We start from the raw sequence: 13,738 nt of genomic DNA, 5'->3' as shown, positions 1-13,738 counted from the left end.
ATATATATATATATATATTTGCTTCTGAAGTCTCTTTAAACACCTATTCCTATGCCAGTAGCACTCTAAATCATTGTGGTTTTATGTCTCAGAATCTAGTATAGAAGATTCCCTCTCATTGTACCTGTTTTTAAAGTATTTCTTAACTGTTCCTGTCCATATTCTTTCTTAGATAAATTTTAGAATAAGCTTAAGAAGTTCCCAATTTGTTTAGTATTCTGATAAAGTCATAATTATAAAGGAAATTAAATGACTAATAATAAATTACAAATAAAATGAAAACTACTTGATCTCTTTACATGATAAAGAAAATCAAAGAGTAAAGATTAAATAGATTTTAAAGATTAAATAAGTAACAAATAGGATAATGTGCTGTTAAGAAGACAGAATACTGGTTTTCCTTTGTTATTTCATTTTTCAAATTTACTTTTATAAGCAGTAACCAGAAAACCTAGTCATAAGGGGAGTAGTTATGAAAATAATTTTTGCCTCAAAGGATATGAATGTTTTATGAATCTCCTCCTGTTAAATAAAATAAAATAAACACAGACTGAGACTAAAATCTGTTCATCCAACTTCCTGGAAAAGAGCCAGAGTACTTTTATGTCAGTGGGAGCGTTTCCTGTAACCATGTAATTGTGGAAGCAGCACTGGGAGGGATTCATTCCCAGAAAGGGAAGTCAGGAGGCAACCAAATGAGAATGTATTACCTATTTTGGTTTTGTTCATGTGTTTAATATGAGTCGTTTGGAAGCAGGCCTAACAGATTACCAGAATTTTTTTCCTAGTAGTTTAGGACATATCAGGATTCATTTTCATGGGATTTGGTCCCAGGATAACTGAGTGGAGCTCTTCCCCAACTCACTTTTGAGAACTAAAATATTTGAATGAGCTTGAATATGTTCTCATCAGGCATGGTGTAGTTCTATCCCTGCTCAGTTGCCTCACAAACAAAAGGTAGAACTCTTACTGCACCATCAGAACATGTATGGAACTCCAAGGATAAAATTGCCAAAATATCTTTTTTGTTCCATGACAAAATTACCAACTAATATTTTTATTGTGTTGTAAATTTCTTTTAATCAAATTCTGTTTGTATAAAAGAGTTAACCTACTCATTTAATTTTTATTGTTTTAAAATTTATTCTACAAATAAAATATCTTAAGTTTATTAAATGTTGAGAACCATTACATGTCTGAAATGCAAATACTTTTATTCGTCACAATAACTGAAAATGTATTACTCTTTTCTACAGGTTAGAGTCCAAAAAATCATTGGAACTGCATGGGATATTTTCCAACCTCTTCTTTTTGGTTTGGTTGGAGCAGAAGTATCTGTTTTATCTCTTAAATCAAATGCTATTGGTAAGAATGTAGAGGCACAAAAATGTAAGATTTAAAAATATTTAAGAAAACGGAGTAATTTTTATTTTTACTTACAATATGTCTTTGAATGCTACAAGGACCTTCAGAAGCTCATGTTGTAATATGCATTTGTTCTTCCTTTACCCTGTGTAGTCTTTGTAACCAAAGACAATCCTGAATATCTTCCCTGAGTGATCTGAGGAAATAGAATTTTTTTCTGAAGGGAAATATTAGATACCAGCAGCACCTTCTAAATACTTTCGTTTATAGTAAAAGTTCAAAGCCTGTTAGCTCAGAATTAAATAAATGTAATTTATCTTACTTTTCATCATACCTCCATCATCAGATTATCTCTTGTACTTGACAAAGAAGCCTCAATCGTATTTTTATTTTTATGATTATTATTTTTACTTAATACAGATATAGACAGATAGTAGCCCTAAAATGTTTTCAACACTTCTGCAAATTACATTTCTAGGCGTAAAGAACCACTTCTTCCCAAATACTGTTCTTCTTTTTCTGTTGCAGGCCTTTCTGTTGGTACCATGAGTTTGGCATTATTGATTAGAATTTCTTTTACATTTGTGTTGATGTCTTGTGCTGGTTTTAATTTTAAGGAGAAAATATTTATTGCTTTATCATGGATGCCGAAAGCTACAGTCCAGGTAAGACTATATTAAGACATTCTAATTATATAATGTTGATTTTTAAAATTCTAAATGAAAAAAAAAAAACTAGTCACAAAATGTGGGCTATTAGTCTTTTTAAACGCTTGATTGATCATAACTTCTCATTAAAAGTAACATAATCTTTAAAACACTGTGCTTTTAATGACAAATACTTGCTAAACTTATGAAAACATTTTTCTGTTTTCCCAAAACTTAAAATAAGAGTACTTCTGAAAACTGGAATTTTATATTTTGCTGAATATTGTAGAGTTAAGTGTTAGGATTTTAGAGTAGAGACACATTGATTCTTTTTAAAATATATCTTTCCTACCCCTGCCACTGTCTCTACCATACATAAATGCATATGTATTATTTTTAATTATATATTTAATTTGCATGACTGATTTATGACTGAATCTCTCAACTAGAATATATAGGAAGGATAAGAAGTGTCTGTTTGTTTGTTTTTGTTGTTATTTTTCCCTAATACTTAACACTTAGCATGCAATAGGTATACAGTAAATAAGCTCTGTATGCCTACAAAAATTAATGCTGAATGAATGAGTGAAAGAGAGAAAGAGAAAAAGGAAACTTTGTAGTTATGCTCTCTGATTTCCTGAAATTCTTTTCTCTACTGTTACTCCAAAACAGAAGCTTGTGAGTTTCCATGCAACAAAAATCTATGTCATGATAAGCAAAGCAGGTCCTTGGGATAAGGCTGCCTGTTTTGAATAACAAGTTACTTGCCTATAACTTTAGGCAAGTTATAAATTCCAAAACTCTTGTCAGTTTTACTATATCACACTGCTCCCAGTAGGAAGAACAAGGAGAAGATGGACAACAAAATCCTAAAGAACCATAAGAAACCTTAGCATTTTGTATTGTCTTGTTGTAGCCAGGAACCTAGTGGTTCATGGTAAAGACAAATATGCAAAATTCTGGTTCATCTGAACTCCTAAGTTTCCAAAAGTATTGTGAGCATTCAAAAAAGCTACTTAAACGGGAAAGCTGAGATGACAAGAACACAAAATCAGCCGTCTGTCACTACTTTACTCTCTTTCCAGATATATTTGCTAAGAACATAGAATTGATGAGTCATTTACCAAAATTCCTTAACACTTGTCTCTTTACTAGTAGTCTAATACTAGGTGTTATTTGTTTTAACAGAGTTCTTTAATTTTACTATATGTTAACTCCATTTAGCATTTTTCTTTATGCCTCATCTTTTTCTCCTCTAAATATAGGCTGTATTAGGTCCTCTGGCTCTAGAAAAAGCAAGAATGAGTGCACCCCATTTGGAATCATATTCGGAGGATGTGATGACAGTAGCCTTTTTAGCCATCTTGATCACAGCTCCAAATGGAGCTCTAATTATTGGCATTCTGGGACCTAAAGTACTCACTCGCTATGATAAAAGCAAAGTGAAAATGGAGTTATCAGGATTAGAACTTCATTAAAAAGTTGATTTGCCATCACTTGCCTGCTTCTCTTAATGAATTCTCTTACATAAGAGAAAAAAGGTACACATATGTGAAGAATGAACATAGAAGCAAAGTTTTAATAAATATATGATTTGACTACAGAGGATTCCTATGATTTTTTATCCCAAAGTTAATTTAATAAAGATAATATAAAATAGAATACCCTCTTAGTATTGATGTATTTCAAGAACAAAGTCAAAGCATAAATACCCTAGGAAAGTTAAAGAAATCTGTCAAGTTGGATTTACTGTCATAATACACACTAAAAACAATCAAAAATTAAATGAACCTAATGTAAGAAAAATAAGATAGTATAAATCTCTAAATAGGAGAATGTTCATCAGGTTAGTAATTCAGTTAGAAAAGATTACCAGAAAAAGGAAAAAGAATTGACAAGACAAAGCACCTTTAAGTGGGTGAACTAAGTGAATTTTAAATTCTAGCTTTAGTGACTGATTGAATTAATAAAAGAACCAAAGTTAGACTTACATTTCTTCTGCAGTACCCTTAAAATGACCCGGGAAAAGGTCAGTTTTCATGCCAGTCCCAAAGAAAGGCAAAGCCAAAGAAAGTTCAAACAAATGGACAGTTGCACTCATCTCACACACTAGCAAAGTAATGCTCAAAATTCTCCAAGCTAGGCTTCAACAGTACATGAACTGAGAACTTCCAGATGTTCAAGCTGGGTTTAGAAAAGGCAGAAGAACCAGAGATCAAATTGCCAACATCTGTTGAATCATCGAAAAAGCAAGAGAATTTCAGAAAAACATCTACTTCTTTTTCATTGACTACACCAAAGCCTTTGACTGTGTGGATCACAACAAATTGTGGAAAATTCTTTTTTTTTTTTTTTCTTTTTTTTTTTTTAAATTTTATTTTATTTTTAAACTTTACATAATTGTATTAGTTTTGCCAAATATCAAAATGAATCCACCACAGGTATACATGTGTTCCCCGTCCTGAACCCTCCTCCCTCCCCATACCATCCCTCTGGGTCGTCCCAGTGCACTAGCCCCAAGCATTCAGTATCGTGCATCGAACCTGGACTGGCATCTCGTTTCATACATGATATTTTACATGTTTCAATGCCATTCTCCCAAATCTTCCCACCCTCTCCCTCTCCCACAGAGTCCATAAGACTGTTCTATACATCAGTGTCTCTTTTGCTGTCTCGTACACAGGGTTATTGTTACCGTCTTTCTAAATTCCATATATATGCATTAGTATACTGTATTGGTGTTTTTCCTTCTGGCTTACTTCACTCTGTATAATAGGCTCCAGTTTCATCCACCTCATTAGGACTGATTCAAATGTATTCTTTTTAATGGCTGAGTAATACTCCATTGTGTATATGTACCACAGCTTTCTTATCCATTCATCTGCTGATGGACATCTAGGTTGCTTCCATGTCCTGGCTATTATAAACAGTGCTGCGATGAACATTGGGGTACACGTGTCTCTTTCCCTTCTGGTTTCCTCAGTGTGTATGCCCAGCAGTGGGATTGCTGGATCATAAGGCAGTTCTATTTCCAGTTTTTTAAGGAATCTCCACACTGTTCTCCATAGTGGCTGTACTAGTTTGCATTCCCACCAACAGTGTAAGAGGGTTCCCTTTTCTCCACACCCTCTCCAGCATTTATTATTTGTAGACTTTTGGATCGCAGCCATTCTGACTGGTGTGAAATGGTACCTCATAGTGGTTTTGATATGCATTTCTCTGATAATGAGTGATGTTGAGCGTCTTTTCATGTGTTTGTTAGCCATCTGTATGTCTTCTTTGGAGAAATGTCTATTTAGTTCTTTGGCCCATTTTTTGATTGGGTCATTTATTTTTCTGGAGTTGAGCTGTAGGAGTTGCTTGTATATTTTTGAGATTAGTTGTTTGTCAGTTGCTTCATTTGCTATTATTTTCTCCCATTCTGAAGCCTGTCTTTTCACCTTGCTAATAGTTTCCTTTGATGTGCAGAAGCTTTTAATTTTAATTAGGTCCCATTTGTTTATTTTTGCTTTTATTTCCAATATTCTGGGAAGAGTATATCGGAGAGTGTTTTGCCTATGTTCTCCTCTAGGAGTTTTATAGTTTCTGGTCTTATGTTGAGATCTTTAATCCATTTTGAGTTTATTTTTGGGTATGGTGTTAGAAAGTGTTCTAGTTTCATTCTTTTACAAGTGGTTGACCAGTTTTCCCAGCACCACTTGTTAAAGAGATTGTCTTTAATCCATTGTATATTCTTGCCTCCTTTGTCAAAGATAAGGTGTCTATATGTGCGTGGATTTATCTCTGGGCTTTCTATTTTGTTCCATTGATCTATCTTTCTGTCTTTGTGCCAGTACCATACTGTCTTGATAACTGTGGCTTTGTAGTAGAGCCTGAAGTCAGGTAGGTTGATTCCTCCAGTTCCATTCTTCTTTCTCAGGATAGCTTTGGCTATTCGAGGTTTTTTTGTATTTCCATACAAATTGTGAAATTATTTGTTCTAGCTCTGTGAAGAATACTGTTGGTAGCTTGATAGGGATTGCACTGAATCTATAAATTGCTTTGGGTAGTATACTCATTTTCACTATATTGATTCTTCCAATCCATGAACATGGTATATTTCTCCATCTATTAGTGTCCTCTTTGATTTCTTTCACCAGTGTTTTATAGTTTTCTACATATAGGTCTTTAGTTTCTTTAGGTAGATATATTCCTAAGTATTTTATTCTTTCCGTTGCAATGGTGGATGGAATTGTTTCCTTAATTTCTCTTTCTGTTTTCTCATTATTAGTGTATAGGAATGCAAGGGATTTCTGTGTGTTGATTTTATATCCTGCAACTTTACTATAGTCATTGATTAGTTCTAGTAATTTTCTGGTGGAGTCTTTAGGGTTTTCTATGTAGAGGATCATGTCATCTGCAAATAGTGAGAGTTTTACTTCTTCTTTTCCAATTTGGATTCCTTTTATTTCTTTTTCTGCTCTGATTGCTGTGGCCAAAACTTCCAAAACTATGTTGAATAGTAATGGTGAAAGTGGGCACCCTTGTCTTGTTCCTGACTTTAGAGGAAATGCTTTCAATTTTTCACCTTTGAGGATAATGTTTGCTGTGGGTTTGTCATATATAGCTTTTATTATGTTGAGGTATGTTCCTTCTATTCCTGCTTTCTGGAGAGTTTTGATCATAAATGGGTGTTGAACTTTGTCAACGGCTTTCTCTGCATCTATTGAGATAATCATATGGTTTTTATTTTTCAATTTGTTAATGTGGTGTATTACATTGATTGATTTGCGGATATTGAAGAATCCTTGCATCCCTGGGATAAAGCCCACTTGGTCATGGTGTATGATCTTTTTAATGTGTTGTTGGATTCTGATTGCTAGAATTTTGTTAAGGATTTTTGCATCTATGTTCATCAGTGATATTGGCCTGTAGTTTTCTTTTTTGTGGGATCTTTGTCAGGTTTTGGTATTAGGGTGATGGTGGCCTCATAGAATGAGTTTGGAAGTTTACCTTCCTCTGCAATTTTCTGGAAGAGTTTGAGCAGGATAGGTGTTAGCTCTTCTCTAAATTTTTGGTAGCATTCAGCTGTGAAGCAGTCTGGACCTGGGCTTTTGTTTGCTGGAAGATTTTTGATTACAGTTTCAATTTCCATGCTTGTGATGGGTCTGTTAAGATTTTCTATTTCTTCCTGGTCGAGTTTTGGAAAGTTGTACTTTTCTAAGAATTTGTCCATTTCTTCCACATTGTCCATTTTATTGGCATATAATTGTTGATAGTAGTCTCTTATGATCCTTTGTATTTCTATGTTGTCTGTTGTGATCTCTCCATTTTCATTTCTAATTTTATTGATTTGACTTTTCTCCCTTTGTTTCTTGATGAGTCTGGCTAATGGTTTGTCAATTTTATTTATCCTTTCAAAGAACCAGCTTTTGGTTTTGTTGATTTTTGCTATGGTCTCTTTTGTTTCTTTTGCATTTATTTCTGCTCTAATTTTTAAGATTTCTTTCCTTCTACTAACCCTGGGGTTCTTCATTTCTTCCTTTTCTAGTTGCTTTAGGTGTAGAGTTAGGTTATTTATTTGACTTTTTTCTTGTTTCTTGAGGTGTGCCTGTATTGCTATGAACTTTCCCCTTAGGACTGCTTTTACCGTGTCCCACAGGTTTTGGGTTGTTGTGTTTTCATTTTCATTCGTTTCTATGCAAATTTTTATTTCTTTTTTGATTTCTTCTGGGATTTGTTGGTTATTCAGCAGCGTGTTGTTCAGCCTCCATATGTTGGAATTTTTAATAGTTTTTCTCCTGTAATTGAGATCTAATCTTACTGCATTGTGGTCAGAAAAGATGCTTGGAATGATTTCTATTTTTTTGAATTTACCAAGGCTAGCTTTATGGCCCAGGATGTGATCTATCCTGGAGAAGGTTCCATGTGCGCTTGAGAAAAAGGTGAAATTCATTGTTTTGGGATGAAATGTCCTATAGATATCAATTAGGTCTAACTGGTCTATTGTATCATTTAAAGTTTGTGTTTCCTTGTTAATTTTCTGTTTAGTTGATCTATCCATAGGTGTGAGTGGGGTATTAAAGTCTCCCACTATTATTGTGTTATTGTTAATTTCTCCTTTCATACTTGTTAGCATTTGTCTTACATACTGCGGTGCTCCCGTGTTGGGTGCATATATATTTATAATTGTTATATCTTCTTCTTGGATTGATCCTTTGATCATTAAGTAGTGACCTTCTTTGTCTCTTTTCACAGCCTTTGTTTTCAAGTCTATTTTATCTGATATGAGTATTGCTACTCCTGCTTTCTTTTGGTCCCTATTTGCATGGAAAATCTTTTTCCAGCCCTTCACTTTCAGTCTGTATGTGTCCCCTATTTTGCGGTGGGTCTCTTGTAGACAACATATGTAGGGGTCTTGTTTTTGTATCCATTCAGCCAGTCTTTGTCTTTTGGTTGGGGCATTCAACCCATTTACGTTTAAGGTAATTACTGATAAGTGTGATCCCGTTGCCATTTACTTTATTGTTTTGGGTTCAAATTTATACACCGTTTTTGTGTTTCCTGTCTAGAGAATATCCTTTAGTATTTGTTGGAGAGCTGGTTTGGTGGTGCAGAATTCTCTCAGCTTTTGCTTGTCTGAAAAGCTTTTGATTTCTCCTTCATACTTGAATGAAATCCTTGCTGGGTACAATAATCTGGGCTGTAGGTTATTTTCTTTCATCATTTTAAGTATGTCTTGCCATTCCCTCCTGGCTTGAAGAGTTTCTATTGAAAGATCAGCTGTTATCCTTATGGGAATTCCCTTGTGTGTTATTTGTTGTTTTTCCCTTGCTGCTTTTAATATTTGTTCTTTGTGTTTGATCTTTGTTAATTTGATTAATATGTGTCTTGGGGTGTTTCGCCTTGGGTTTATCCTGTTTGGGACTCTCTGGGTTTCTTGGACTTGGGTGATTATTTCCTTCCCCATTTTAGCGAAGTTTTCAACTATCATCTCCTCAAGTATTTTCTCATGGTCTTTCTTTTTGTCTTCTTCTTCTGGAACCCCTATGATTCGAATGTTGTAGCATTTAATATTGTCCTGGAGGTCTCTGAGATTGTCCTCATTTCTTTTAATTCGTTTTTCTTTTATCCTCTCTGATTCATTTATTTCTACCATTCTATCTTCTAATTCACTAATCCTATCTTCTGCCTCTGTTATTCTACTATTTGTTGCCTCCAGAGTGTTTTTGATTTCATTTATTGCATTATTCATTATATATTGACTCTTTTTTATTTCTTCTAGGTCCTTGTTAAACCTTTCTTGCATCTTCTCAGTCCTTGTCTCCAGGCTATTTATCTGTGATTACATTTTAATTTCAAGATTTTGGATCAATTTCACTATCATTATTCGGAATTCTTTATCAGGTAGATTCCCTATCTCTTCCTCTTTTGTTTGGTTTGGTGGGCATTTATCCTGTTCCTTTATCTGCTGGGTATTCCTCTGTCTCTTCATCTTGTTTAAATTGCTGAGTTTGGGGTGTCCTTTCTGTATTCTGGCAGTTTGTGGAGTTCTCTTTATTGTGGCTTTTCCTTGCTGTGTGTGAGTTTGTACAGGTGGCTTGTCAAGGTTTCCTGGTTAGGGAAGATTTTGTCGGTGTTCTGGTGGGTGGAGCTGTATTTCTTCTCTCTCCTTTCGAAGAGTTGGGTTGCTTTTCTGGGTGCCTGATGTCCTCTGCCAGCATTCAGAAGTTGTTTTGTGGAATTTACTCGACGTTTAAATGCTCTTTTGATGAATTTGTAGGGGATGAAGTGTTCTCCCCCTCCTACTCCTCCGCCATCTTGGCTCCTCCCTCGGAAAATTCTTAAAGAGATGAGAATACCAGACTACCTTACCTGCCTCCTGAGAAACCTGTATGCAGGTCAAGAAGTAGCAGTTAGAATAAGACATGGAACAATGGACTGGTTCCAAATTGGGAAAGGAGTACATCAAGGCTGTATATTGTCACCCTGCTGATTTAACGTCTGTGCAGAGTACATCATGCAAAATGCCAGGCTGAATGAAGCCCAAACTGGAATTAAGATTGCAACAAGAAATTTCAATAACATCAGATATGCAGATGAACCACCCTTAAGGCAGAAAGTGAAGAGGAACTAAAGAACATCTTGATGAAGGTAAAAGAGGAGAGTGAAAAAGCTGACTTAAAATTCAACATTCCAAAAACTAAGATTATGGCATCCTGTCTCATCATTTCATGGCAGATAAATGGGGAAACAATGGAAACAGTGACAGACTTTATTTTCTTGGGCTCCAAAATCACTGCAGATAGTGACTCCAGCCATGAAATTAGAAGACGCTTGCTCCTTGGAAGAAAAGCTATGACCAACATCAGTTCAGTTCAGTTCAGTCGCTCAGTCATGTCCGACTCTTTGTGACCCCATCAATTGCAGCACACCAGGCCTCCCTGTCCATCGCCAACTCCCGGAGTTCACTCAGACTCACATCCATCGAGTCAGTGATGCCATCCAGCCATCTCATCCTCTGTCGTCCCCTTCTCCTCTTGCCCCCAATCCCTCCCAGCATCAGAGTCTCTTCCAGTGAGTCAACTCGTCGCATGAGGTGGCCAAAGTACTGGAGTTTCAGCTTTAGCATCATTCCTTCCAAAGAAATCCCAGGGCTGATCTCCTTCAGAATGGACTGGTTGGATCTCCTTGCAGTCTAAGGGACTCTCAAGAGCCTTCTCCAACACCACAGTTCAAAAGCATCAATTCTTTGGCACTCAGACAGCATATTAAAAAGCAGAGACATTACTTTGCCAACAAAGGTCCGTCTAGTCAAAACTATGGTTTTTCCAGTAGTCATGTGTGGATGTGAGAGTCAGACTATAATGAAAGCTGAGTGTTGAATAATTGATGCTTTTGAACTGTGGTGTTGAAGAAGACTCCTGAGAGTCCCTTGGACTGCAAGGAGATCCAACCAGTCCGTCCTCTAGGAGATCAGTCCTGGGTGTTCACTGGAAGGACTGATGCTGAAGCTGAAGCTCCAATATTTTGGCCACCTGATGTGAAGAACTGACTTATTAGAAGAGACCCTGATGCGGGGAATGATTGAAGGCAGGAAGAGAAGCGGACGACAGAGGACAAGATGTTTGGATGGCATCACCGACTCAATGGACATGAGTTTGAGGAAGCTCTGGGAATTGGTGATGGACAGGGAGGCCTGGTGTGCTGCGGTTCATGGGGTTGCAAAGAGTCAGACACGACTGAGTGACTAAACTGAAAGTGAAAGTGGCTCAGTTGTGTCTGAGCCTTTGCGACCCCGTGGACTATACAGTCCATGGAATTCCCCAGGCCAGAATACTGGAGTGGGTAGCCATTCCCTTCTCCAGGGGATCTTCCCAACCCAGGGATCGAACCCAGGTCTCCCACATTGCAGGCAGATTCTTTACCAACTGAGCTATCACAGAAGCCTAACTAAACTGAACTGACCCATAAAATGACAGTCTGTTTTAATAGTTTTTAAGTGAAACACTGTGTGTAATACTTACTTACAGATATAAAATTAAATCCTAATGGAAATAAACTGTTGATTTTTCAGTTAGTGTAAACAATGTAGAAAATGAAGTCAGCCTGCATAAATGAAAGATTAGTGGACCATTCTTCACATGAGATTTTCTTTTTATCAGTAATACAGAATAATCTTTCAGCTGTAGCAACTAATGAAGCCTGCTATATAGAGAACCCATCACAATCAACATACAGTTTCAATTGATCTTCAAGTTTCTCCATTTTAAAATTTAAAGGATCATGTAAAATCTTCTCAAACAGCCTTCATGAATAACCTTTAAGAAACTGTTCACATTTCCTTGGCAAAAGCCAAATATAGGGACTAAACATTACTTTGGTTTCCCTCCTCCCTCATCTATATAAGCAAGGTATTAAAATAGCACAGAATATGAAATTTACCCATAAATTTACAAAGTGAAGCAACTGTAATTTAAGGCAACCAAAACTATGTATCTGTTCCTACTGAGACTTTTCACAAAATATATCATTAAAGCTGCCAAAAGTGGAAACACACCCAGATAATTTTGGGAAAAGAGAATAGCTACTGTTCTAGTAGCATCTTCTATACTTTTGCATGTTAGCACACTTATGACTCCATGCCTCATTTTTAACTATTTTAATTCTAGTAGTGAAGAAGTGAAGTGAAGTTGCTCAGTTGTGTCCAACTCTTTGTAACCCCATGGACTGTAGCTTCCCAGGCTCCTCCATACATGGAATTTTCCAGGCAAGAATACTGGAGTGGTTTGCCATTTCCTTCTCCAGGAGATCTTCCTGACCCAGGGATTGAACCCAGGTCTCCCGCATTGTAGGCAGACGCTTTACCGTCTGAGCCACCAAGGAAGTAATTCTAGTAGTAACATTTTAAAAATGTAAACTGCAGCAGTATTTTGATTAATGTTTAAATCATGAGGGCATATCATTTTTACTAGTAAGAAAATATATTTATATGAAAATTAGACTTTAAAATAGAAAGTTGACTTTAGTAAAAAAATAAAGATATAATAAACCATTTTCAGAATGAGGACATGTTTTTAATTAAGGGGAAAACTGTCATTTTGTGATTTATAGGTTTTTCTATAGATTTAGTGTATCATGTGTTTTATGTGTTCATTAAACCAAAACATTCTACTTTTTAAGACAATCTTGCAGATATTCATATATAATTTGAATTTAGAATTTTCTATTTAGAAAAATAAAAACTGACTTTATTAATGTCATTTAAAAGTCGCAGCCAGTTAACCATGTACACATTATTAAGTGTTTATATAAATAAATATAAGAATATTGTTCCTAAAAAAAAAAAAGAATATTGTTCCTTATAGATTTACAGAGTATTTTTATTTATTAATTTTTTTTTTTGCTGTTTAAGGAATTTTTATTAAATTTAAAGATTTTTTCATCCAAATTACATTTCCTTGCTTCATCATCAATTCTGTTATTTAAAACAGAACCAACTGCCTGCCGCTGCCAAGTCGCTTCAGTCGTGTCCGACTCTGTGCGACCCCATGGACTGCAGCCTACCAGGCTTCTCCGTCCATGGGATTCTCCAGGCAAGAACACTGGAGTGGGTTTCCATTTCCTTCTCCAATGCATGAAAGTGGAAAGTGAAAGTGAAGTCACTCAGTCGTGTCTGACTCTTAGTGACCCCATGGACTGCAGCCTACCAGGCTCCTCCGTCCATGGGATTTTCCAGGCAACAGTACTGGAGTGGGGTGCCATTGCCTTCTCCAGAACCAACTATTTCACAATAAAAAATTATAAAATTAGAAGAATGCTTAAAATTTTGTGTTTTGCTGAAAATTATTTCTCCCAGGGTTTTATAGAACATTCACTTGTTTTTATATTTTGCTAATTTCTTTCCCAGTTTTGTGTGTGTTTGTGGCTGATGAGTGTTTGAGGGGTCTTGTTTTAATTTTTATTGGGATATCCAATGATAACATTTACAATGTTGTGTTAGCTTGTACTGTATAGCAAAGTGAATCAGCTGTCCAGTTCAGTTCAGTCGCTCAGTTGTGTCTGACCCTTTCAGTTCAGTTCAGTTCAGTTCAGTCACTCAGTCGTGTCTGACTCTTTGCAACCCCATGAACCGCAGCACACCAGGCCTCCCTGTCCATCACCAATTCCCAGAGCTTCCTCAAACTCATGTCCATTGAGTCGGTGATGCCATCCAACCATCTTGTCCTCTGTTGTCCGCTTCTCTT

The 13,738-nt window shown here is 36.1% G+C and overlaps 1 protein-coding gene across 35 annotated transcripts in view; it reads left to right on the top strand.

The window, feature by feature from the left end:
- Window positions 1-13,318, top strand: part of SLC9B1 (solute carrier family 9 member B1) — a 79,462-nt gene extending 66,144 nt beyond the window's left edge. For 25 of the 35 annotated variants that reach the window (XR_015165731.1, XR_015165738.1, XR_015165737.1 and 22 more), the window contains 3 exons: window positions 1,257-1,365; window positions 1,894-2,030; window positions 3,278-3,615. Coding sequence is in view for 22 of the 35 variants with exons in the window: in XM_086406795.1 (XP_086262921.1) it covers window positions 1,257-1,365; window positions 1,894-2,030; window positions 3,278-3,490 (459 nt within the window). In the remaining 13 variants the exon portion in view is untranslated. Of the gene's footprint in view, window positions 1-1,256; window positions 1,366-1,893; window positions 2,031-3,277; window positions 3,616-12,985 lie in introns of those variants that run through there. The other 10 variants (XR_015165735.1, XM_086406801.1, XM_086406783.1 and 7 more) reach the window with 5 other exon arrangements.
- Window positions 13,319-13,738: the final 420 nt, after the last annotated feature.

This window comes from Bos grunniens, chromosome 6 (assembly GCF_055505025.1).
Source record: "Bos grunniens cultivar Pamir isolate PY7600 chromosome 6, Bosgru_T2T1.0, whole genome shotgun sequence".
NCBI lineage: Eukaryota > Metazoa > Chordata > Mammalia > Artiodactyla > Bovidae > Bos > Bos grunniens.
This window is presented reverse-complemented; position numbering and strand designations above follow the sequence as displayed.